This window comes from Anolis sagrei, chromosome 5 (assembly GCF_037176765.1).
Source record: "Anolis sagrei isolate rAnoSag1 chromosome 5, rAnoSag1.mat, whole genome shotgun sequence".
NCBI lineage: Eukaryota > Metazoa > Chordata > Lepidosauria > Squamata > Dactyloidae > Anolis > Anolis sagrei.
This window is the reverse complement of record NC_090025.1, coordinates 97,222,745-97,250,080: the sequence shown is the minus strand read 5'-3', so window position 1 is coordinate 97,250,080 and position 27,336 is coordinate 97,222,745. Positions and strand designations below refer to the sequence as shown.

Sequence of the window (27,336 nt, the reverse complement as noted above, 5' to 3'; positions counted from 1 at the left end):
TGACAATGCCTTCTAAAAATTGTTTCCCTTCATTTTATAAGCACACTAGGCTTGAAAGTTAAATGTTCCAGCAATATTTCCTCCAATAACTCTAATTTTCCTTAGTGGAACACCACTAGTGAACACATATATATGCTATTTTATGCATATGAGAAGTCTGTAATACACAAGCACACAAACTGTGAGATACAGTGTGTCATTTCTTCAAGAGGACAAAGTGCTTTTATTGATCTAGAACTCCCAAATAATTCGGGATCTTACGTATGGAGCACTTCATGCTAGACAGTTTGAAACATCAATACCTTGAAGTTCATAAAGGCAAGACAGATAGATGGTGAGGCAACAGTATCCATCTTGGTGCTTAAGAGCCCTTTGAATCTACTCCATTTTTGTAAACGACTGACTCAAAAAGAGCAGGCTGAATTGCAATTTCTTCCACTTAATCATTACTATTTATCTGGTTCCTGATATGCTGCTGTTAGTTGCTCCCCCTGAATGCTTTTACGCATTCCAAAATGACAATTGCTCTGCATTTTGGGTCTCAACTAATATGGAGAACCACCAAGGTTTTCAATCGGAATGTGTCCTCCACAGCATACAATTATGAAAGAAAGAACGAAAGAAAGAATAACATGAAAGACAAACATTGCCACCATTTCAGATAAAAAAAGAAGTCTTGCCATTTGCCTCCTGGGGGACTTTCATTACAGCAAATAGTTAAGTATTCTGAAGTAAAGAAGAACACACTTGAGTGAGAACTGGAAAGGCTATCACCTTAGGTGCTTTGCATAAAATGATCTTTCTGATTGCACCAAGAATCAGATCGCTCTCTCATAAACACTGCCACTATTCACCATCAAATTCTCTCCATGAACACTTTAAGTGCATGGATGCTATTTGTTTGCTTTATAGCCACAAAGATTTTAACATCACAGAGTCCTCGGGTCAGCCTTCATTTTCAGTAGACTCTGGGCCTAGGTGGTTGTTGTTTTTTCTTTTGCTGCTTTTTTTGAACACAGCAAAATATGTTGACTAGCCCTCATGAAAGTGTGCTAAATCGCCCAGAACTTACCCCCCTCCCCTGCACTTCATACTCCGAAAGCCTAGCAAAACACAACATCAAAGTAGAGTCTTGGAATCACACAAGCAGACTCTTCGATGGCTCAGTGCCGAAAGGTGACACCTTTGCTCAGTGCGTTTGTGTTGAGCTGACTAAAAGTTTGTGCCAGTTTACTATTCTTTTCCTGAGGTCCACTTTGTCAAGCCAGATATATGCCTCACCAATCAAGGTCTTCTTCATAAACTTTCCTCCATTAGAAACAAGAAGAATCTAGAGGAAAAAAGGAGAGTTGGTAAGATTGATATTTGGTTTGTGTTGGAGAGATCATGTCCCTAGGAATGTTACTGTAGAATGCAAAGCCTTCCCCTGATGCCATTCTGACAAAATTGTTTTGAGTGAAAATATGAAAATTGCTTCTCCTGAAAGCAAAGTGGGAATTCTCCTAAAACAGAAGAAAGTACAGTCTCCACTTACCTGATTTTCTCTCAAAATCTCCTCTAAAGATTTTTTTAAACAAAACTAGTCACTTCCAATTTCTCCCCCAACCAAGTTGTAAAAAACAACAACCATGAATCACCCTAGGCAAATTCTACTTAATAATGATGCTTTGCTGCTTTGGGGGAGAGTAGTCCACTTTGAAACAGAATTCATCCCAAAGTTCACCAAGGTGGCCATGAATGAGGTAAAGAAATATCTCAGTTATATCTTCCAATGCTACATTTCGGGTGTATCCAAACTTGCTGTGCATATCTTCCTATGCTAGGAACATCAGAAGAACAATATGTTCGTCCTTCAGTTTTGGTGGAATCTTCTTCCTTGAAATTGGAAGCCTTTGGTTTCTGTTCTAATCTCTTAAACAGCAGAAAATGTGGTCATTCAATCTTTGACATGAAAAGTCTTCAAATATTTAAAGATGGTTATCATATCACCTTTCAATCTCCCTTTCTCCAAGCTAAACATACCCAATTACTTAAGTCACAGGGATAGGTTTCTAGACTTTTCACTATCTTGCTCACCATCCTTTTAACATGATTGAGCTTGTCAACATCCTTCTAGATGCCTATAGTACAACAGAGTTGGACATGTTCTAGCATATTTGTAACTCTTCTAATAGAATCACAGAATAATAGGACTGGATTAGACCACAAGGGCCATTCAATCTAGCCCACTGTCAGGAAGGAGTCCTGACAGATGGCCATCCTGTCTGTGCTTAGAAACCTTCAGAGGAGACTCCACCACATTTGGAGACAGCATATTCTACAGTCAAATAGCTCTTATTGTCAAGATGCTATCACCAATGTTTAGGTGGAATCTCTTTTCCTGCTATTTGAATCCGTTACTCTGCATCTTGGTCTCTAGAAGAGCAGAAAACAAGTCTGCCCCCTTCTCAATGTGACACCTTTTGAAGATTTAATCTTCTCTTCTCCAAGCTAAACATGCTTAACTTCCCAAGCCATCTTTTTAGGGCTTGGCTTTGATACTCTGATGGGACACTGGTGCTGTTGTGATTAGCGTTATGGCCAAATAGATGTGACATCATCTCATTCACAATCATTTTGGCATGATTTTAGGAGTTTCTGGCTTAGAATACGCTGCCACCCACCCAAAATAGTGTTATAAAGTTGAATCTTTCTGTTTCTGTTCAATGCTTATCCATCTTTCCAGTTTTTTCCTGTTCAGAATACATTTTCACTGATTATTCTGAACAGATAACAGGTTTCCCATATCTGTCCCTCTATATAAAGAAAAAAATGTTTTCTGCAGTTCAAAAGTGGGAAGCGAAGAATTATATACCACACTTCCATTGTTCCTGTGTCTAAACTGAGAGTTTCACTTAATACTTTTTAGTTACACATGGTTACAATGGGAAACTAGCAATGGAACATATGCTGGCTGAATTCTTATTCAATAGTGAAAAATCATAAACTAGATCTCCTGTGCATTGGGAATTCAAGTTGAACTCTGTTCATGACTGAATGTAACCTCTCCCCCTAGTTCAATTTTAGCCTTGCAGTACTCCAAACAATGAGTTCACAAGGTCCTACAGATCAGGACAGTGGAATAGGACAACTGCAGTGTTCTCTTGGTTGTGAGATGTCATGAGATAAGTAATAGTGCAGGACTCTGAGAAGTATCTCTAGCTGCCTGTTCTTGACATACCCTATGACATAGAGAACATACAGATATCATTTTTCAATGCTGTGATCCGCAGATCCTGAGAAACCCTTCAGTTGGGATGCCACAAGGCTGAAAAGATAGGTGCTTTTTTAGTGTGTGTGTGTTTGGCATCATTGGACGATTAAGAGATCTGTCAACATGATAATATCTCACAATGCAGGATTTCAGTCAATGTCTTCCATGAAGTCTATTTTTGACTTCACCAACTGGTAAAAGAAGGAAATTCAATCCCAATTCCAAGATGCACCAGTTGGAGGGAATTAAGATTGGACACAAGCAGTATCTACCAATAGAAACTGCCCTGAGTCCACATGGGGAGATAGGGCAGGATATAAATAAAGTTTTTTTATTATTATTATGTTCTGCCAGCAGGGCAACAGAGTAAGCTAAGTAATACTAGACACAAATCTCTTCCAATGACAATGGAGTTAAAACGTCATCATAAAATGAGGCCAGGATCAATGTAATCCTAAATTACGTCTTCAAAGGCAACCCCACGTAGAGTGCGTTGCAGTAGTCTATACGGGATGTAACCAGAGCGTGGCTATGGTGGTCCACGCTCTGGTTACATCCCGTATAGACTACTGCAATGCACTCTACGTGGGGTTGCCTTTGAAGACGGCCCGGAAGCTTCAAATGGTCCAGCGTGCGGCAGCCAGGTTGCTAACAGGAGCTGGACTCAGGGAGCATACAACTCCCCTGTTGAATCAGCTCCACTGGCTGCCAGTCTGCTACCGGGCACAATTCAAAGTGCTGGATTTAGCCTATAAAGCCCTAAACGGTTCTGGCCCAGTCTATCTATCTGAACGGATCTCTCCCTACGAACCCCCCAGGAACCTAAGATTGTCTGGGGAGGCCCTGATCTCGATCCCGCCTGCTTCACAGGCACGTCTGGTGGGGACGAGAGACAGGGTCTTCTCTGTGGTGGCTTCCCGGCTGTGGAACTCCCTCCCCAGGGATATTAGATCAGCCCCCTCCTTCCTGACTTTCCAAAAAAAGAGTAAAAACTTGGCTCTTCGAGCAAGCATTCGAAACCCCAGAGTAAACAGACAAACTAGAGTTGGAAATTGACCCAGGAACGGCCAAGACAATGTAAATGGATCAAAATTTGAACAGAGGACATAGTTTCTTTTTAAATTATTATTATGCACTGTCGTTTATGTTTAATTGCACTGAATGTTTTTGCTTTATCAACGTATGTATTTTGTTTCGGCATCGAATTGTGCCGACTGTGTATACCGCCCTTCGGGCTGAAATGTACGGGATAGAAATAATGTAAATAAATAAATAAATAAATAAATAAGTTCCAACATTCCTAGAGTGGGTGGAGTTAAGATTGGACACAGTTTTAACTGGTAGCACCCATCTTGGTTAATTGGGATTGTATTCTAAGTAAGTCAGTCTAAGGTGTCAGAAGAGAAAATACAATGAAGGATTACCTGGAGAGAATGTCCAGTGGGGCTCAAACTGAATCTAAACGTTTCATTGAACGAAGGTTCTCGGTCATGTCTGCACACTCTTGTTTTCTTCTTGATCACTCTCTTTTGAGTTGCAAGGTTGACAACATACAGCTTTACATACAAATCTGTGCCAATAGAGAAGTCAGCTTGTCATACACAATCATAGAATCATAGAATCATAGAATCAAAGAGTTGGAAGAGACCTCATGGGCCATCCAGTCCAACCCCCTGCCAAGAAGCAGGAATATTGCATTCGGTTGCAATCGCACTAAGGGACTTTACTGCCAACTAATGTATCATTACATTGGTTTATGAATACTTAATGAATCATTACACTAGTTTATGAATACTCCTTATGAACCATCTTGGCCTCTAAGATCATCTGTGGTGGCCCTGCTCTCAGTCCCGCCTTCTTCGCAGGTTTAATTGGTGGGAACGAGAGACAGTCTACTGACATTGTATCCCGGAGATAGATGAAAGCTCTACAAGAAAGGACCCAGAGGTAGAACACATACTTTGCAGAAGCAAATCAGGCCTATGTCTCCCCATTCCTTGCGGGAGATAGCAGACTGAAAGGAGAGCCTCTTTTTTATTTTGATCTCCTGCATGTAACTGGAAAATATGGAAAATCAAGGTTCTTAAATATGTGGAATTCTTATATGTGCAGAAGAGACTCAACCATTGTCCTCCACACATGTAGATCAATAAAGAAAATGGAGTTAGCATGTTCCCCCTCCCCATGTCTTTAGTTTAACTCTTAAGGAACATGTAAACATGGTTTCAGTGATGCGCGACCTGTCAAAATAGTTCACATATAGAGTAGCACTGTGGGGCCAAAGGAAATATTTTCTCTAATGTTATTTTGCATGAGATTATTTACTGGCACTGTGGCTGGAAATGCAAGTCTTTATAAAATAAGAGAACTAAAGCAAGAAGCAATAGTCTTTGTCAGGTTTTACAATGTATTGCAATGTAATATAGCTGAGTCATGCACTGCTAATGGGCTTCTATTGGAAATGCTGAGTCATGCATTAACTGTATATAGAACTTCATTTGGGGAATGTGTCTGGCCTAGTCCAGGTGATTGTGAATGATGCAATCCTGGGTTTGAGTTAAGTCAATGAGTTGGGAACCAATCAGTGATTGCTATGTGTACATGAATTGTATATAAGGAAGTCATGTACAGTGTATATTTCTCTCCTTGTGCTGTGATGTTGCTCATCGAAGGCTATATGTAATTAAAGAACCTGTCTGCTAAGACAAGATATAACTGTATGCTGTGGTGAGTTTGTAATATCATCTAGACTGGGGGAAAGACAATGGTAAAACTGAAAATGGCTGGGCATGTGCTCAAATGTCTGTAAAAGGTTCCAGCATGGCTGCAGGCTGTGGGAGCAGTTGACTGAAAATACTGTGCAGGAAGAAGCTACTGGAAAGCGCTGAAGTTGTGCAACTGATCTGCTGCTGAATTGTGAAGTTAATCTCAACAGTCTTACATCTCTCTTCCTCCACAGAAGTATTAATCATGTCATTAAGATAATGTAGTCACATCTATTTTAAAAAATAAAATGGTGGCGTACGGTCGATACCTGGTAAGTGATCTGGTGATTTAAACTTGTAGGTGATATTCCTACACTGAAGGATCTCCACAATTAGCTGTTCTCCATCAGTCTTCATTTCCTTTTTTAAGGCAATCTTAATTTCACCCATCACCTGGGTTTTACCTGTAAAAGAGGGAAAAAAATGAAACCAGCTACAGTTTGAGAAAAAAAAATGTTTATGCAATACTATTGTATCTTCGGAAGATCAGACAAACATTTTATATTCAAGATAAGTGCTCTCCTCCCCTTGAAGTCATCAACTATGAATTAAGCTACTTTCCCTTGACCAGTGATGTACACTTGCATCAATTGTACATAACCTGGCATAGATGTCGCCCATAATAATGTTAGGGCAGATCCTGAAGAAGTATGTCCCATTGACTAAAATGTAACTTTCTTGACAGATAAAAGTCCCCATTAGTATGGAAGGGATATTGTAATGAATCCCCTACCTTAGCTGGCTGGCTAAGGGAGTCTAAGATCCGTCGCAACCTAGGCTCCTGTGGGAGCAAACCTTGCCAGCATGTCCCTGACGTCATGAAACTCCGCCTCTCGCCCCGCCCCTTTCTCCGCCCCTTTCTCCGTGCCAGCGTGGTTTTTCCTTTGCTAGGGCAGCATTGCCAGCGTACTCTCTCAGTTGGCAGAATTCAACTGAGAGAGAACGCTGGCAATGCTGCCCTAGCAAAGGAAAAACCAGTGGTTTTCTTCTCTAGCACGGAGAAAGTGGCGGAGAAAGGGGCGGAGAGAGAGGCGCAGTCTCATGACGTCAAGGACGTGCTCACAAGGTTTGCTCCCGCAGGAGCCTAGTTTGCGGCGGCTCTAAGGGAGTGGGCCTGGCAAAACCACGGCGCCCATTTTAGAAAAGGAAGCCTGGTGGAAGCCATTTCAGTTAGATTTTCCTTGAGGGGGCGTGTTCCAGTCTTAGAGGGAAAATAAGGAGGCTAGGATTGGCTAGAAAGATGGGGGCAGAGCCTAAGTGGTCTAGAGGAAAAAAGTGTCCTTTTTAAAACAGAGGCTTGAAGTCCAAGTTAGTCAGTTGGGAGTTGGAGTTTGGGTGTTAGAGAGAGAGGAAGAGTTGGTGTTAGTCAGAGAAAGTTTGGGTTTTGAGAAGAAGATTGGAATTAGTCTTTTGTGAGGTATTCAGAGTAGCTATTAGTAGATAGCTTGAATACTGTTGTGGAGCAGTACCCAGTCAGTGAATTGTTCAATTCCAAGGGAAGGGTATTTTGGCTAGATTCCTAAGGATCAGTTTTGGGGAGTTACTGTCAGATATTAATTTCCTGAAGTAATTTTCTGTGGTGGAACTTTGAAGATTTGTAACCCAGAAGAGTTTATGATTTTACTCTAATGCAACCACAAGCTTTACATGCCAGAAACCTTCTGAAACCATTAAGCATTTGCACCTGATTTTTTTCAAGCCTGTTCAATAAACATTTTTATACTTTTATTAACTTATACCAGCCTCAGTGTATGTACCTTCGTGGCCAAAGTATTCTTAAAGTCAGTTTCACAGCAGCCACTAAGAAACTATAGTGGCCCAATGTGTATTACAGAACAAACTCACAATATTACCTCAGCCTGATTATTATTGGAATGGTGGCAGTAGATTTCATTTGAAGAATCAGTTGAAGTCTCTCAGTATTAGTGTTTCACAATTCCTACCTTTTAAAATACTAAGTGCCTCTCCTCTCCTCTGATCTAAATTCCCCTGATAGTGTTATATTTCAATGGGATATATTTCAACAACTAATTTAAAGAGAAATTCAAATCTATACAACTTTTTCAGCAACCATACTCCCTTTGACGGCTTCATATTTTTGGTGAACACACGATCACTTATATTTTAGGAGGTTCCTGGTCGTTACAGATATCCAAATAATATAATCCAATGTTGCAGAATGAATAATGCAACTACACTGCAGATAATTACCTTAAAATTCAGATTAAAACCTGAAGTGGATTTCCCACCCAACTAACACGAGATAATCCATCTGGAACTAACCCTCATGCTGCCATTCGCATGTAGCACAGCAGTGGCTTGGGAGGAGATAAAGTACAGCTTATTCCTTACCAATCCAAGCAGCACTGGAAATTGCAAGTTGTTGAGAGCTATAGTTGTTGGAAACACTTAATACTGGAGAGTGAAGAATGCCTCACAGTGTCTGTAGTAATAGGGTTAGAGAGTTTGAGTGACCTAAAATATCCTTCTTTGTGTTGACTTATTCTGACCCCTCTGTTATATAAATTGATATGCTTGGAGATTTTTTTCCACTTTTTCTGCTTCCCATTATTCCTCTTTGATCCTTTCAAAGAGCAAAAAAATGGGCAAAAAATGAGAGCCATTACATAACAAGACATTATGCATTTGTAATTTTTAAAATGGCTTGAATATAATATAATAGGTAGAAACATAAAACTTGTGCAATGGGAGAAAGTTTGGACTAAAGGTAAAGGTAGTCCCCTGACATTAAGTCCAGCCATGTCTGACTCTGGGGTGTGGTGCTCATCTCCATTTCTAAGCCAGCGTTGTCCGTAGACACCTCCAAGGTCATGTGGCCGGCATGACTGCATGGAGCGCCGTTACCTTCCCACGGTACCTATTGATCTACTCACATTTGCATGTTTTCGAACTGCTAGGTTGGCAGAAGCTAGGGCTGACAGCGGAAGCTCACGCCGCTCCCCGGAATCGAACCTGCGACCTTTCGATCAACAAGCTCAGCAGCTCAGTGCTTTAACCCACTGCGCCACCGGGGGCTCCAAGTTTGGACTAAGAGTATGAAATTCACTTTGTAATGATTTGAAAGAATAGGTAGCATTCTAAAATGTATAAAAGTAGATCCAGTAATTGCAGGAAATGTGAGAAAAATGCTGGGACGTTTCATCATTTGTGGAACTGCCTGTATTATATTCAAGCCATTTTAAAAATTACAAATGCAGAATGTCTTGTTATGTAATGGCTCCAGATTAATTTTTCTCTTATCTCAAGATAATGAAACCACATTAGTGTATTGTGTTGGAATCCCTTTCATTTCTTTTGCTGAATAATCTTTTTTTTTGTTGAGTCTCCTATTTTATTGTTTTACTCTGACTCAAATACTGTAAATTAACCTATAGACTGGTGAGAAACTAGTTTTCAGTTAGATAAAATGTTAAATGTTAGTAAGATATATTTAAGTGAATTATTAAAAAAACCAAATAGCGTATGAGGCCATCAAACATTTTTGAAACCTTAGTTGGCAAACACAAAACAACCCTTTTAATAATTTCTTGAAGGATATCTGGTGACATAAGACTTTAATGTTTAAGCAATATTTCAAGTAAATGGACTTCTTGTACCAACCAAAATCAATTGCTTTCATTATTTTCCTCAATAGTACCATAAAGCAAACTTGAGCTGAGTCATGCCTTTGGAATATGATTTACTAGACTTCAGACCAATCTAGAAGCTTTTACAAATAAAAATAATGTTCTCTATATGGTTTACTCTTTCTTTTTTCTAACCACTTCAAGTCATCTTTTCCTTCAATGTAGCATTTGAAACAGATTTGACTTCTAAGTAGAAAGGTAATGATAATTAGTTCATTCCATTCTCTCTGGATGATTAACTACTAGGCTTGGTGGATTGAAAAAAAAATGGTTCAAAACTCGTTTCGGATCTAGGGGATGCTGGTGGTTTGATTTGAAATTGAATTCCGAATCTCCCCCCAAAATTCAGAACTTTCTGAAATTTCCAAAATTTCCGAATCACTTCGTTAATGGTGGACGCGATTCCGCAATATGCGAAAAACAGCATAGACATGAAACTATGGGATTTCTAGTGATTTCTTAGGCAACTCACAGCAAACAAAGAAAACAAGAAACAGCCCTGAGTGTTTTATGGCCCTTTTGAGCAGATTTCACCATTTAGGGAAGTATAGGCAGGAAAGTATGGGATTTCTAGTGTCTTCTCAGACAACTCACAGCAAATAAAGAAAAAAAGAAGCCGCCCTGCCCTTCTTATTTATTTATTTGGTTTACTTCTACCCCACCCTTCTCACCCCGAAGGGGACTCAGGGCGGCTTACAAAAACAAGGCACAATTCGATGCCCGTATCACACAACAGTAATAAAACAAAATAGCATAAATTTGCAATTAAACCACAATTCTACATTACATCTATAAACCGATAAAACCAATAAGACCAATAAAAAATCCATATAAACTAATACAAACCAATTACTCCTTATTGCCAGTCAGCGTTCACTATCCCATAGTTCAAATTCCAATTCCACAATTGTCAGTCCTGCAATCTAGTTAGCTGATTGCCCAACGGCCTGGTCCCACAACCACGTCTTTACCTTCCTCCTGAAGGAGAGGAGGGATGTTGATGCCCTAAATTCCCCCGGGAGTGAGTTCCACAGGTGAGGGGCCATCACCGAGAAGGCCCTGCTCCTTGTCCCCACCAGCCTCACTTGGGATAGCGGTGGGGTCGAGAGCAGGGCCCCCCCAGATGATCTCAAATTCCGGGGTGGGATGTAGAGGGAGTTACGTTCGGACAGATACACTGGACCGGAACCATACAGGGTTTTGTAGGTCAAAACCAGCACCTTGAATTGAGCTCGGAACCGAACTGACAGCTAGTGGAGCTGACACAGCAGATTTTGCCTTGGAAGCTGATTTCACTACTTTGGGAAGAAAGGTTTGCGTTCAAAGAGTGGCTTGAATTGATGGGAGATCTAGTTCTTTTGAGGCAATGTGCAACACAAACTAAAAAACACTGAGGCCAGAGAGACCAGCTACAACGTTGGCTTTAAAAAATGTTGGAGTGAGTGCTTGGGTTCCTCCGTGTTGCTCCCACCCATGCCACTCACCTACACACACACTACGCTTGTGGTGCCCACCCAACCCAAACTCCAACAGCAATAACACACAAGCGGTGGCAAGACAGCCTGTGCCCATTGCCCATCCAGCCAGCCAGCCAGGCAGCCAAGCACAGCTGGCAACAGCCTTTCTCCCAGCCCTTCTTCCTTTCGGCTTGCTTGCTTGCCCACCATGCTCTTCTTCCAACCTTCCTTCCCTTAGTCTTTGTCTTCTTCCTTCCCTAATCTTCCCGGGTCGGAATGAGCCTCTGAGCCAAGTTCTCCCCTTAATATACAGCAATGGCTGCCAGTGCCAAAACCCTCCCCTCCCCAAAACTTCTCCCCTGATCGGCTTTTTGCATGTCTATGTTTCCAGCAGTAAAGTTTCTCTTTGAAACCAGAGCGTGGTCCTGCGTTTTCATTGGGAGCAACTGCTGTGAGCTGACACTGTTAGATCAAGCACAAACTTATTCATCACTACCCTAAAGCCTACTCAGATCTTCCCTTGGTTGCCTGTCCGATTTCTATTACAACTTTTCCCTACTTCTGCATTATTTTCCATCATCTCCCTTCTGTGAGACAAACCCCAGTTTTGAATTTGTTCTCTCTTGCAGCTTCCCCTTCACAGCATTAAATTAATTATACAAAATGATGGAAAGAAGTGCAATAACAAGAGCGCTCGTGCTGGTATGTATCCACTTTGGTGCTCGTGTATCTGCTTTGAAATAGTGGCTTCATGTAATAAAGTCCACAGTGACCTGATGAATGTAATAAGGTGTTTTTAGTCAAGGAATTAGAAGTGGTTTTGTTAGTGCTTTCCTATGAAACAGTCTACAGCATCAGATATTCATTGCCAGTTTCCCATCCAAGTACTATCCAGGGCTGACTCTGCTTGGCTTCTAAGATCAGACAGGATTTGTGCTATTAGAGTGTTGAAGGTTACTATCTCAGAAATTTCACCTAGAACCAATGCAAAACCTATATGCAATCTTCTCTGTGTCCACTTGAGGGAGCAAAGTATCACGACAATATACACACTCGTGATTCTTAATAACAACTAGGCCAACCCATCGTGATGCAAAATATATTTTCAGTCTGCTTCTAGGGTTCATTCTTCTCTACATTATTCCACTACCAAACCTTTTCAGTTTGCAAGCCTTTTATCAAATATTTTAATATTTTAAATAGTTTAATTTTGCATGTTTTATGTGCCTTAAAATAAATAGTAAAATTTTCCCTCTTCCTCAGCACAAATTCATGCCACTATTTTTGGTTTATGAGTTTTATTTTATTGTTTTTATTGTTTTGTATGATTGTTGTTGTTGTTTTGACTGATGTATTGTGGGCTCAGCCTCATGTAAGCTGCACCGAGTCCCTTGGGGAGATGGTAGCGGGGTACAAATAAATTATTATTATTATTATTATTATTATTATTATTATTATTATTATTCTATTTTCTCTCTGTGTTTAGCACATATGCCATTGGTGTGTTCTCATATTGATGTTTCAGACATGAACTTCAGCAAATACAAATAGAAAGTTGACACATTAACTGGTATATGTGTAGAAACCAACGCTCACAACTTTGTCTACATGTGCTGATTTTCATTAGAACACGAGAGAAGGAAAAGGTTAAACTCTTCATTTACAAACATCTTCCCCATTGGCCATTGTGGGTACTTTTGCTGATATCAGAACAAGTGGCTGTGTGACTAGCAAGATTTTTTTTTTTTTGTGTCAGGAGAATCCTGTTGTGAGAGAATTGGCTGTCTGCAAGGACGTTGCCCAGGGGACGCCCGGATGATTTTGATGTTTTATCATCCTTGTGGAAGGCTTCTCTCATGTCCCCGCATGAGGAGCTGGAGCTGATAGAGGGAGCTCATCTGCCTCTCCCCGGATTCGAACCTGCGACCTGTCGGTCTTCAGTCCTGCCGGCACAGGGCTTTAACCTACTGCGCCACTGGGGACTCACTAGCAAGATGGACAAGGGCAAAGGCAGTTGCAGTGGATTCGGCCGGGTGCATCTGGCAACCTCTGGGGACACTGCAGACTCCATTATAGGTGGATAGACTTACAACCTTGTCACATAGCCACCGAAGTCGTTCCATATCATTGTGTGTGTGTGGGGGGGGGGGAGGGGGAACCTGGTATCACCCAGCATCACCCCCTCCAGTAAAAGATGATCCCTTGGGGGGAAGTGTCTATCATGTGGCTTTCAACCATGGCTTCCTATGGCAACACGATAAGCCTTTTGTGTTGTCATGTTGGTGGCATGAACTGGTTCGGCCCTACTTCACTCACAGAGTGTTGGTGTTGTTTGATGGAAGCTGGCGGGCTCCGTGGGTAACCTGCCAATTTTAGCCCTTTATGCCAATTTTAGCCCTTTGTGATGAGATCGTCAGTTGAGAAAGTTACAGGTCTGAGTGTGAAAGTTCTGAGTAAGGCTGTTAATAACAGAGTGACTTAGAGGGTTCTCATTCATAGGGTCCCAAAAAATTGTCATCAGCTTGATGCCAAATGATAGCAACAAATGTAGAGGCAGTCCTCGAGTTACAAACAGTTGTTTTACATCTGACTAGTTTCAAACAGGAGTGAGACAACAGAAAGTGAGAAGAAATCTCCCCCCAGGAAAGGAAATTCACTCCTGGAACAGTTTTCATGAGAAAAGCATCTCTCCACTGAAGTTTATCACCAATCCTTATTTCCACAGCAAGGCAAAATTTTCAAAATCCAATTGTCACAGGGACAGAAAATGACATGAAATCTTCCGAACAGGGGCACAGACAGCAAAACGAACACCACAAGGGTGTTAAACCCTCCCTATGCTATCCAAAGTATATAGATAGATAGATAGATAGATAGAGATGGAGTTACATTAAAATAATGTACCCATTCTGACTTACAAACAAATTCAACTTAAGAACAAACCCACAGAACTTATTTTGTTCAAAATTTGGGAACTGTTTGTACACATGCTATATGTATGTAGCAGTGTGCAATGGATATATGTTGCTTTTATCGGCAGAAGCAGTGTTGCAAAGATAACATGTTTCTCTGTGTTTTGTCTTTGCTAATTACTCATAATGTCTCATGTCTGCAGATTGTTCATTGCCGATAAGCGTATACAACGGGTGGCAGCCAGGTTACTAACTGGAGCGACTTACACGGAGTGGTCAACCCCCCTATTTAAGGAGCTCTATTGACTGCCATTTATTTTCCGGTCCCAATTCAAGGTGCAGGTTCTTATCTACAAAGCCCTGAATGGTTTGGGACCCGCCTACCTGCGTGACCGCATTTCTGTGTATGAACCCACGTGATCTCTCCGATCATCTGGAGACGCCTTACTCTCACTCCTGCCCTCTTCGCAGGCATGACTGGTGGGGACGAGGGAAAGGGCCTTCCAACTCTGGAACTCACTTCCCAAGGATATCAGGCAAGCCCCCACATTGGCAGTCTTTAGGAGGAGCCTGAAAACATGGCTGTTCCAGTGTGCCTTCCCTGAATAAAGGAAACAATTTCCTGAAAAATGTCCTCAGAAGCACTTTAACTACCCTTTGGGTTGCTCTCCCTATATTTCCTTTAAAACTCTCCTGCTTAGACACATTCTACCTATGGTCACGCCCAATGTTTATTTTTTAAAAATTTAAACTATTACATCTGGCCCGGCCATAAGTTTTTTTAATTTTTTGCATGTGGTACACCACTCCAAAAAAACTGGCTCTCATGTATAAAAATTCTTCCGACAAATGTTGGAAAGGTTGTCAGCAGGCTGGTACTTTTTATCATATGTGGTGGACTTGTAAAGAAATATCGAAATATTGGTCGTTGGTCCATGAGGAAACACAAAAAATATTGACAAGAGTATTTAAAAAGAAACCAGAATATTACCTGTTAGGCTTTACAGACCTGGAATTACAGTTGAATGAAAATGAGGACACATTATTTACATATTTGACGACTGTGGCGAGAATAATATTAGCAAAATTTTGGAAACAGGACACTATTCCAACCTTGGAGGAATGGTTGGAAAAAATCAGAGAAATAAGAGAAATGGACAAACTAACTTTTTTCTTGAAAAAGAATACCGGGAACCCGATAAAGAGGACGTACTGGGTTCTCTTCAGTGACTATGATAAAGAAAGAAGAGAATAAGAGGAAATGGCTTTTTTTAAAAAAAATTGGATAACTAATGAGACTAAGAACCTGAAGATGAGATGGAAGTCAATTTTTAATATATATATTGTCTCCCCTCCCCTCTTTTTTCTTTCTTTCTTTTTTTTGTTGTGTGTGGTTTTGGTTTATTTTTTCCTACCTCTTTCTTTGGACTGTTGGTTGGGAGTGGGCGTTAACCTATATTTCCTACTTTACTATCTCCTTTCAAATATTTCCCCTCTTCCTATGGAATTCTATAAAACTTTAATAAAAATCATTAAAAATTTTTTTTGCATGTTATTGTCTATATGTGAGTTATATTAATTGTATTTTTTATTTGCGTAGTGCTTTGTTGTTTTACTCATGTGTTGTTGGGCTTGGCCTCATGTAAGCCACCCCGAGTCCCCTTGGGGAGATGGTGGTGGGTATAAATAAATTCCGAAAGCGAGGAGGAGCTGAGGAGCCTTCTAATCAAGGTGAAAGAAGAAAGCACAAAAGCCGGGTTGCAGCTAAACGTCAAAAAAACCAAGATTATGGCAACAAGAATGATTGACAACTGGAAAATAGAGGGAGAAACCGTGGAGGCCATGACAGACTTTGTATTTCTAGGTGCAAAGATTACTGCAGATGCAGACTGTAGCCAGGAAAAGAAGACGCTTACTTCTTGGGAGGAGAGCAATGTCCAATCTCAATAAAATAGTAAAGAGTAGAGACATCAGACTGGCAACAAAGATCCGCCTAGTCAAAGCCATGGTATTCCCTGTAGTAACCTACGGATGTGAGAGCTGGACCTTAGGGAAGGCTGAGCAAAGGAAGATCGATGCTTTTGAGCTGTGGTGTTGGAGGAAAGTTCTGAGAGTACCTTGGACTGCGAGAAGATCCAACCAGTCCATCCTCCAGGAAATAAAGCCCGACTGCTCACTGGAGGGAAAGATACTAGAGACAAAGTTGAAGTACTTTGGTCACATCATGAGGAGACAGGAAAGCCTAGAGAAGACAATTATGCTGGGGAAAGTGGAAGGCAAAAGGAAGAGGGGCCGACCAAGGGCAAGATGGATGGATGGCATCCTTGAAGTGACTGGACTGACCTTGAGGTAGCTGGGGGTGGTAACGGCCGACAGGGAGCTCTGGCGTGGGCTGGTCCATGAGGTCACGAAGAGTCGGAGACGACTGAACGAATGAACAACAACAACATAAATAAATAAATTATTATTATTATTATTATTATTATTATTATTATTATTATTATTATACTTTGCAATGAGTAAGCATCATTTTGTAATGGTGCTTACTCATTGACATGTACTGTGCAATATTGCCATTTTGCATGAGGATTGTGTTGTGCTTGCACAGTGTATCTCCATATGCATATATTTATGCTATAATTAGGGGATGTTGGATTGCAACCATGAATGGATAGATGAAACTTAATTCTGTTAAATCCACAAAAATAAATTACTCCCTCCCCCAGTGTTCAATTTTTTAACATCATGGAAGGTGGACCTTTTGAAATATTCCTGTCTTATTCTATTCTACTGCTTTAGCCTTCTTGGTTGTACATTTTAGCTCCTGTGTATTGGTGTACTCTATAAGAGATTAAAACTGTTATGCAGTGTCTCCCATTGTTCGGAGATGAAAAAGGTAGTAACAAAAAAAAAAGCTCCTTTCAGAGATCATCCATTTTACTGTCAACAAAAAAGAAAGGCTGCTTTAGGGGAAAAGCTTAAAATATAACAGCAGTATCAACAACTTGCTTCATGAAAGCAAAATCCAGGCAGGTGGGGTTGCCAAAGGGGCAGGGGAAAGTTGAAAATCTTTGCAGAGTCATGTTTTTGTCACCACCTCTTAAGATCAGCTTTAAACTTGGCCTGGATTTCTAGTTTTGCTTATATATGTGATGTTGAGTTGTGTGTGCTGATTTTTCTAGGAGGGAATGTTGATTTGTTCAACTTCTAAAAAAGGAACAGAGAGAGATCATCCATTTTACTGTCAACAAAAAAGAAAGCTTTCTCTTCTTCAGGCTAAACATGCCCAGCTCTTTAAGCCGCTTGTTGTGATGGAATCTTTGAGTAGTGATACTACTGGGAGTATTAGGAGGGGAAGAAAGACTACTCGTGAGCAAGACTCTGATGAGGAGCAACAGAGAAAGCGGATCAGGGAAATACTTATGGAATCCAGTGATGATGAATCATTTGAGGGCTTCGCAGGGAATAATGGGTCTGAGACTGAGGAGAGTGGTATGGCAAGTTCAGAGGATGGAGAAATGGACTGGACTAAAGCGTGGGAGGTTCAGAACGTTTGTGAAGAGCCCACAAGTAGCTACATGTTTGTGGGGTTCTCTGGTTGGCACAATGGGGATCCGGCTGAGTCTTGGGGAGTTATGGGTCTGGATAGAAGATGGAGAGATCAGCAAAGGGCTTCAGCTGAAAGGAGGTCTGGTGGGGCATTGTCTGATTCCAGTTCTGAGGAGGAATTGGGGCAAGGAATTTCAGCTGGTAACAGGGTGTCGGCTGGTTCCAGTTCGGAGGATGATATGTGAATAAAAGTGGGGTTGGGAGATGGGGTTCCTCGCAGTCGGAAAGGTGTTGATGTGTATTCGTGTGAGAGCTGTTTGGGAAGACGTGTTTGGGAAGACTTCTGTTGACGTAAATTTAATCCGGATTATCCATGGCTGCGGGGGTTGGAACTGTGGTGTTTTCTCCGGACTGCCTTTTTGTTGATCTTATGAATTAGCTGCTGCGCTGCCATTCTTCGTTTTGGCTCTGTGTAAGACCTGGATTGGATTATCGTGTTTGTTGCTTTCTCCCTCTTCAACCCAGATTGGATTCACGATGAAGACTACGCCACGTTTGGACTAACTTCGGTAGACGACTTTGGCCTTTCTGTTCGACCCTTCGTGCTCACTGATGTCCTGCTGCGGATTGGAGTGCTTTTTCCCCTGCTGATTGCATAGCTTTAAGTTTAAACGGGATTATATTCATGTTTAATCCAGGTTATTTTCCAGGTCCTGTTTTTTGGGTTAACTGTGGGCAATACTGTGTTTCACACTGAAGAATAAGTGTTTTGAGTCTTTTTGGTTTGTTTTTGAACTCTCTTGGTTGTGAACTAATATACATTACTTTTACTAAATACTAGTCTGGTGCTTTAAGGGATCTGTCTTGCAATACTGCTCCTCATAGGGCTTGTTCTCCAGACACCTGATCATTTGAGTCTCCCTCCTCTGGACATATTCTGGCTTGTCAATATCTCTCTTCAATTGTGGTGCCCAGAATTGGACACAATATTCCAGGTGTGGTCTAACCAAGGCAGAATAGAGGAGTAGCATGACTTCCCTGGATCTAGACACTATACTCCTAATGATGCAGGCCAAAATCTCGTTGGCTTTTTTTGTCGCCGCATCACATTGTTGGCTCATGTTTAACTTGTTGCCCACGAGGACTCCAAGATCTTTTTCACACGTACTGCTCTCTAGCCACGCATCCCCCATTCTGTATCTTTGCATTTCATTTTTTCTGCTTTAGTGGAGTATCTTGCATTTGTCACTGTTGAACTTCATTTTGTTAGCTTTGGCCTATCTCTCTAATCTGTTAAGTTCGTTTTGAATTCTGCTCCAGTCTTCTGGAGTACTGGCTATCCCTCCCAGTTTGGTGTTGTCTGCAAACTTGATGATCATTTTTTCTAAGCCTTCATCTAAGACATTTATCAAGATGTTGAACAAGACTGTGCCCAGGACGAAACCCCGCACCACTCAACTCATCACTTCTTTCCAGGATGAAGAGGAAGACTTGGTGAGCACCCTCTGGGTTCGTCCGCTTAACCAATTACAGATCCATCTAACCGTAGTTTTGCCTAGCCCACATTGGACTAGTTTCTTTGCCAGAAGGTCATGGAGGACCTTGTTGAAAGCCTTACTGAAATCCAGATACACTACATCCATGGCATTCCCCGCATCTACCCAGCTTGTAACTCTATCGAAAAAAAGAGATCAGATTAGCCTGGCATGACTTGTTTTTGATAAATCCATGTTGACTATTAGCTATGACCGCATTTGTTTCTAAGTGTTTGCAACCATTTTCTTAATCCAGAATTTCCAGAATTTTGCCTGGTATCGACGTGAGGTTGACTGGATGGTAATTGTTTAGGTCATCCTCCCCCCCTCCAATCCACCGGGACTTCATCATGCATGCCTCATCATGCCTCTGGTGTTTGAAGCATGTTAGAGTTTGTTATGTGTTAAATCTTTGTTGTTATGTGTTGTCAAATCAGCTTCAAGTTGCAGTGACAATAGGAAAGGAAGACCTCCAAGTCAGATTTGGACCATGGCTCTCTTCCTTGAGTCACTATACCTGTAACAGGGTTGCTTTCCTTTTGTGCTGGCTATGATGCACATTATCTATCATTATTGATTGATGTATGAGTCTGAAACGCCTAAAATTATTTAGAACAGTGTGTGAGAAATAAGATTCTAAGCAGGAAGATTTTGATGTGTAACTTTGGTCTTTTAGCCGCTATTCTCAGCTCCTCAACCAATGTGCTATAAGGTCATAAAGCTACCAAAGCCTGTCAGCTTCCTTGTCTTTTGAGAAATGTTTATTTGAAAAACCAGACTGTGCTAAGCACTGTACTATCTCCAGACATATTTCTGCATCTAGCCATAAGTCACAGTAATAGCAATGCTCCTGACCTGATGTTCAGGGCCACTGTAGATATGATAGAGGGTAATTTCAGTCTTTTTGGCTGAATCTATAGGGAGTCATTTGTTTTCTGTGCTTGCCAAAGAGGAGATTTTCTCTATTTCATTTGACATTGCTTTTGCTAAAATAAATAAAAAAGAGAAAAATCTTGAATAGAAACTGTCATAGACAAAGATTGGAATCCAATTTGTACTTAAATAGATCTATATAAATAAAAATGTAATGTTCGTTTGTGGGATGAACATAACTAAAAAAACCACTGGATGAATTGCCACCAAATTTGGCCACAAGACACCTCCTCACCCAAGGAGAGACCATCACTCAAAAAATTGATTTTGTCATTTGGGAGTTGTAGTTGCTGAGATTTATAGTTCACCTACAATCACCTACAATCATTTGAACTCCACCAAATGATGGAATCGAGCCAAACTTGGCACACAGAACTCCCATGACCAACATAAAACACTAGAATGGTTTGGTGGGCATTGACCTTGAGTTTGGGAGTTGTAGTTCACCTACATCCAGAGAGCACTTTGGACTCAAACAATGATGGATCTGGACCAAACTTGGCACAAATATTCCATTTGCCCAAATGTGAACACTGATGGAGTTTGGGGGAAATAGACCCTGACACTTGGGAGTTGTCGTTTCTGGGATTTATAGTTCACCTACAATCAAAGAGCATGCTGAACCTCACCAACAACAGAATTGGGGCAAATTTCCCACACAGAACCCCCATACTTAAGGCCACCCAGTCCAACTCCCTTCACCAGGACAAGAAAACGTAATCAAAGCCCTCCTGACGAAGAGCCATCCAGCCATAGATATAGGTAGATATATATGATTCACACACACACAGATGTAGTATGATAGATTTGAACGGGACCCCTAACATGTGTTGCATGTTCCAGAGTAGGTAAATTAGACAATCTCCACATAAACACTGACAAAGAAACAGCAAGAAATACTGTTTATCCACAAGCATAAAGACATTACATATATTATAAACCAACACTTTTTCATTACTTTATTTTCCAGATCACCAGACTTGGCCACAGCAATGCGTGGCAGGGGACCGCTAGTATATAATAAGTAACTTCTCTTATCTTTGCCTAACCATACCAGATAGAAACGTTATTCAGCTGTGCTTTGATGATCAATAGAATGATCCTTCTTTTCCCCATGCCTCAGATGCTTGATAAAGTATGTTGGGAGAAAAGTTGCAATCATGGCGATAATGTCAAAGTAGTGATGACCATATGTTACATAGTTAACCGTAAGCTGATACAGAATTCTGGCTTCTCTGGCTTGAGCCGAGGCCAGGGACCAGAAGCAGGAAAAGCAAATGGAGGAAATTTCTTCCTTCTCTGGTTTAAAACTGACTTCTCTTCTCGAGGCCAGTGTTGCAATCCAGAGCAGGGAACGAGGCCCTAAGATAACTATCCACCACACTTGGCTGCGAAAAACAATCCTTTTTTATTGAAGAAAAATGGTTACAAAATAAAGGAAAAATGCAAGTCAAAAGCCACAGCAAAATCAGCAAACATGAATTTAAATGGACAAAGCAAAACCAAAAGCCTCACTGTGAAATACTGGAACCTGTTAGCAATCCACTAAGCGTACTTGATATCCTAGAAATCTTCCCAAACTATGGCCAGGGAACCGGGAGAACTGCCAAGGTCTTCATCAATTCTGAAACGATGCCTGAACTGAGACAGTCAGCCCGGCGTAAGGCAATTAAAACTCAGGAATTGGTTCCGTGAACCGCCCTTCTTTTTTGAAGCCAATGTTTTTAATTCTTGAATTCAGGAGGATCAACGCAAACTGAGTGATTTACTTCTGTCTTCCCAAATTTGGCCCTTTCTGTTGTCATTACAGTTAACAGGTGCAGAAGGGAGGGAAAGTTCAAGGCCTACCTCTGAAACATTCTCATGAACACTGGTACTTTCATTTTCCAAATCTACAGAAGTTCCTTCCTCACTAATTACAGGAACATTGGCATTTTCCAAACCTACAGCAGTTTCTTCCTCACTAATTTCAGGAGCATTGGCATCAAAAAGTACACTTCCATTAGCATCAGTAAATATACTTTCATTAGCATCAGGAGGAACAAACAGAGAATCAGGTTCAAGTTCAAACTCAGGCTGAACCCCAACAGCCAGGGACCAGAAGTGGGGAAAAGCTGAATAATTTCCGACTCACTTCATGATTCATAACAAAAATGGCGGAAAAAGCTTCGGAAGGGGAAAGGGACTTTGAAATCACTTCAAAAAGGTAAATTTTCCAAATTTATTCCAAATTACGAAGCTTCCGACGGTACCTAACCATGCCTACTATCCATCTATCTATGTTCCAAGATGGCAGGAATTTTCAAAGATTGGGGAATTGACTGTGGATGATGGGAGTTGTAGTTCCCAATGTTCAGACAGCTCTGTGAACCTCATCAATGATGGATGTGGACCAAATTTGGCACAAATACTCATCATGGCCAACTTTAACTGCTGGCAGGATATGGGGGGTGGGAGAGGTATGGATTTGGGATGATGGGAGTTGTGGTTCACTCACATCCCTAAAACACTATGAACCTCATAGATGATGGAGCTGGACCAAACTTGCCATATACCCATCATGACCAACTTCAACTGCTGGTGGAGTTTGGGGGGAATTGACCTAAGGAGATGGGGGTTGTAGTTCACCCACATCCAGAGACCACTGTGAACCCCACTGAAATGGATCTGGGTCAAACCTGGCACACTTACATATCTTGGCCAACTTTAACTACTAGTGCATGTTGGAGAAAAGGACAGATGATGGTTGTTGTGCAGAAGTTATTGAAACTATGTATATGTTTAACTGTTAGAATATATTTGTGTTGGTAACAGTAGCTGAAAGCTAGAGTTAACTGCTTGTATCCACAGTGGCATTGCCAAGGAGACCAGGCAAGAGAGTGAGAAGTGGGTGGAGCCTAGCAAGAGAATGTTATCTGCGTCTTTGAAAAGAAGCAGTTCAGTTGGGAGTTAGGAGTTGGAGTTAGCAGTTGAGAGAGGAGAGTGAAGAAGCAGTGTGTGTGAATAGCTAGAGGTTTCTTCAGTCTAGGAGGGCTGAAGGGGGAAACCTAATTAGTTTCATTAGTCAGAGAGGACTAAGGGAAGCTTGTTTAGATCACTAGTTAGGAAAGAACTAGAGATCTAGGATTTGATCAAGAAAGGATCAAATAGGAAGGCTATTCACCTCAGGAAACATAGTTTAAGAAAGTGCTTCACCACAGTAAAAGTCAATCACAAGTTGTGTCATCGAGAAGAGAGAACTGTATTGCAAACCAAGTTACATTCAAAGTTCTATAAGTTATTCAAAGTATTCCAAGTTATAACAGCCTGCAACCATATACTTTGTACAAAATAAACTTATTAACTTTTGTTGAAGACCGTGTCATCTCCATTTATCTGCGTCTGGGGAGCCAGTTCTCATTGGCGATACCTCACGTTGGTGGCAGTTACCTTAATTACATCCATAATCATCCACACCAGTATAATTGGTGGTAGAATTTAAAAACAGACTGTGCAATTGGTGACAGCGGGTGGGTTCTTTAAAGATAAAAACCCTATACCCTGTCTGTTGTTGGAATTGCAGCACCTTCGCAATTGGCACAATTGTACAACTGGTACGTGCAGACTTCGCAAATTCGGTGTCAGAGGTGGGATAGACATCGCAAATTTGTGGCAGCCCTGTACAATTGGATAGCGTCATCGCAGTTGTATTTATTTATTTATTTATTTACAGTATTTGTATACCGCCCCTCTCAGCCTTCCGGCGACTCGAGGTGGTTTACAAGGCAAAATTCAATGCCACCAAAACCACAGTTACAATATAAAAACTTTAACATCAGTAAAATCGTATCAGCTGTAATAAAACATAGTTCAATAAATACTCATTAAAACAAGTTGGCCATGATGAGTATTTGTGCCAAGTTTGGTTGTAGTTTACTCACATCCTTATACATTTTCTAATGGGACCTTTCATAAAATCCAAAAATGAGACAATGAGTACTTCTAATGTTTATCATTATGAAAGACTTAATCTGGGCATCGCTGAATACCTAAACTACTCAATTTTTTTTTAAAAAATCCTGGTATTGTACTAGAAATTAAGCTAGGGAAATAATTATTAGACAATGTCTGCATATGTTGGTAGGCTATGTGTAAGTCATCCTAATTTGTGATTCAGAGTGCATCTATACTGTAGAATTAATGCAGACTGACACCCTTTTAACTGTCATGACTCAATGTTGTAGAATGATAGAAGTTATAGTTTGGTGAGGCATCAGCATTCTTGTGCAGAGAAAGCTAAACACATTGCAAATGTACAACTCCAATGGTTCCATAGCACTGAGTCATGGCAACTAAATTGGGCTCAAACTACATTAACCCCTCTCCCCATCTACTGTCACCTCTCCCTTCTGAGCAGTCAGTAGTAGACAGAACAAAGGAGGAAAACAATGAGGCCAGTGGCATCTTTTTCCTTAGCCAGACAGGGAGAAAGCCAAAAAGCCAACAATGCACTCTGCCTGTTTCATAGAAACATATCTTTACAGATAGCAGGAGGGGACTTAGTCTGAAAAAGGAACTATTATTCCTGGGATCCAGAGAAGCTTTTGTGATTAACGTGTTTTGAGACTTGCTAATACAGAGTGCCCAGTATGATTCATGGATAAACAATTAAATTTTCAAAGAATTGAATTTAAAATATTTTCATTCCATTCAGCAGGTTAAACAACAATAACAACAACAACAATGATCCAAGCATTAAGTACTATATCCCAATAACAAAGAGCAAAAATGGAGACTATCATGCTGCTGTGGAAGGCTTTCATGGCTGGAATCACTAGGTTCTTGTGGGTTTTTTCGGGCTATAGGGCCATGTTCTAGAGGCATTTCTCCTGACGTTTCGCCTGCATCTATGGCAAGCATCCTCACTACCTCTGAGGATGCTTGCCATAGATGCAGGCGAAACGTCAGGAGAAATGCCTCTAGAACATGGCCCTATAGCCCGAAAAAACCCACAAGAACCTAGAGTCATGCTGCTTTTTGAATACATAGTGCTGACTATATAAAGCCTGGGGACAGCCTATTAAAATGCAATGGGAACAAACATACAAGTTGTTCTTGTTTGTGTCTTATCATTGTAAGACAAACCCTTTCTTTCTATCTGTTAAACAACTTGAATAAGTTTAGAGCACTAAGTAGAGAACCACAGGAGCTATAATTTTTTGGTGCTAATAGAATCACAAGACCTTAACCATTGAAATACAGAGTGACTCAGTCCAGACTTTGGCTTCTCAAGTAAGTTAATCATGGATTAGTACTTAAGCTCAGATCTAAATTTATGAGTTAAAGACACTGAAATTACATTTAAATGCTTGGGTTTGCATTTAAATGTTGGGTTTGGATTTAATGCCGCACAGCATAATTACAAATGGCAAGTTCAAACAGTTAATGTTGTCTACTGTTTTAATAAAATGCTGAGAGTAACAAAAATAGTCCTGAAGTGAAGATGTGTGTGTGTGTGTGTGTGGTGAGGAAAAAGGAGAAAAGGGGATTTCAATAGCATAGAATATTGTTTAGAAAATACAGAATGAGGATCAGAATAAAAATTATATGGTAAAGTAGTAGCTTTCTCTTATTTTTATAAGTAGACTATCTGTACCCTGCCACGCAGTGCTGTAGCCCAGTCTGTTGATCTGGAAAATAAAGTAATGAGAAAGTGTTGGTTTCTAATATATGTAACATCTTGATGATTGTGAGTAAACAGTATTTATTGCTGTTTCTTTGTCAGAGTTGATGTGGAGAGTGTCTGGTTTGCCCACCCTGGAACATGCAACATATCATTGTCCTTCTTTAAGGGTATGTGTGTGAATCATATCTATCTATCTACCTATCTATCGATCTACCTATCTATCTACCTATCTATCTATCTACCTACCTATCTACCTACCTATCTATCTATCTATCTATCTATCTACCTATCTATCTACCTATCTATTTATCTACCTATCTACCTATCTACCTATCTACCTACCTATCTATCTATCTATCTATCTATCTATCTATCTATCTATCTATCTATCTATCATCTATTTATATCTATCTATCTATCTATCTATCTATCTATCTGTCTATCTATCATCTATCTATCTATCTATCTATCTATCTATCTATCTATCTATATCTATGGCTGGATGGTTCTTTGTCAGGAGGACTTTGATTACATTTTCTTGCCCTGATGAAGGGAACTGGACTGGATGGCCTTAAGTATTTTCTGTTGGTCATGGGGGTTCTGTGTAGGAAGTTTGCCCCGATTCTGTCATTTGTGGGTTCAGAATGCTCTTTGATTGTAGGTGAACTATGAATCTCAGTGACTACAACTCCCAAATTTCAAGGTCTATTTCCCCCAAACTCCATATGTGTTCATATTTGGGCGTATTGAGTGCTTGTGCCAAGTTTGGTCCAGATCCATCATTGTTTGAGTCCACAGTGGTCTCTGGATGTAGGTGAACTACAACTCCCAAACTCAAGGTCAATGCCCACCAAACCCTTCCAGTATTTTCTGTTGGTCATGGGAGTTCTGTGTGCCAAGTTTGGTTCAATTCCATCGTTGATGAATTGAACCAATGCTCTTTGATTGTAGGTGAACTATAAATCCCAGCAACTACAACTCCCAAATAACAAAATCATAATTTTTGAGTGATGGTCACTCCTTGAGTTGTGAGACATTTTGTTGCCAAATTTGGTGTGATTTCGTTCATTGGTTCTTTTGTTTTTAAGGTACTCATTATGCACAGAGCATTTTTATATATATCGATGTCAGGAATTCACTATTATGAAAGACTTGTGTGTATCTAATTATTGAGGGGCAAATTTATCCCAGAAGAAGGTGGCTAAAGATATTGGAAAAAAAGGATTCTGGTTGGAGTTACTCTTACTCCTTTCTAAAGTTTCTCAGGTAAAAACATTTTAAAAGTCAAGCCTCACTCATCTCTCAAATATATATAAAATAAAAAAGCCTCAGTAACACGCACCACCGCTATCTTAGTCTCCTCATTGCCCTGGTTTTATATATTTGTTATTTATTTGTCATCTTTTACAGTCACCCTTACTTGGACCATCATTTACTGCTGTGTCAGACAATCATGGAACTCCAGAGAGCTTCTGACAAATTAGAGAAAGGAATGGGATGATAGTGGTTTTAAATTCTTTGTGTTATTGTTTATATGTAAGTTATATTAATTGTACTGTTTTATTTGCTTGCTGTTTTGTTTTTATTGATGTGTTGTTGGGCTTGGCCTCATGTAAGCTG

At 40.5% G+C, this 27,336-nt stretch overlaps 1 protein-coding gene across 4 annotated transcripts in view; it reads right to left on the bottom strand.

The window, feature by feature from the left end:
• Positions 1–257: 257 nt before the first annotated feature.
• PCLO (piccolo presynaptic cytomatrix protein) overlaps positions 258–27,336 on the bottom strand; it is a 337,168-nt gene continuing 310,089 nt past the window's right edge. For all 4 annotated transcript variants that reach the window (XM_060778188.2, XM_060778189.2, XM_060778190.2 and 1 more), the window contains 3 exons: positions 6,288–6,422; positions 4,678–4,823; positions 258–1,330 (listed from right to left, as the gene is read on the bottom strand). In XM_060778188.2, coding sequence (XP_060634171.2) covers positions 1,190–1,330; positions 4,678–4,823; positions 6,288–6,422 — 422 coding nt within the window. In that variant the 3' untranslated portion in view covers positions 258–1,189. The remainder of the gene's footprint in view (positions 1,331–4,677; positions 4,824–6,287; positions 6,423–27,336) is intronic.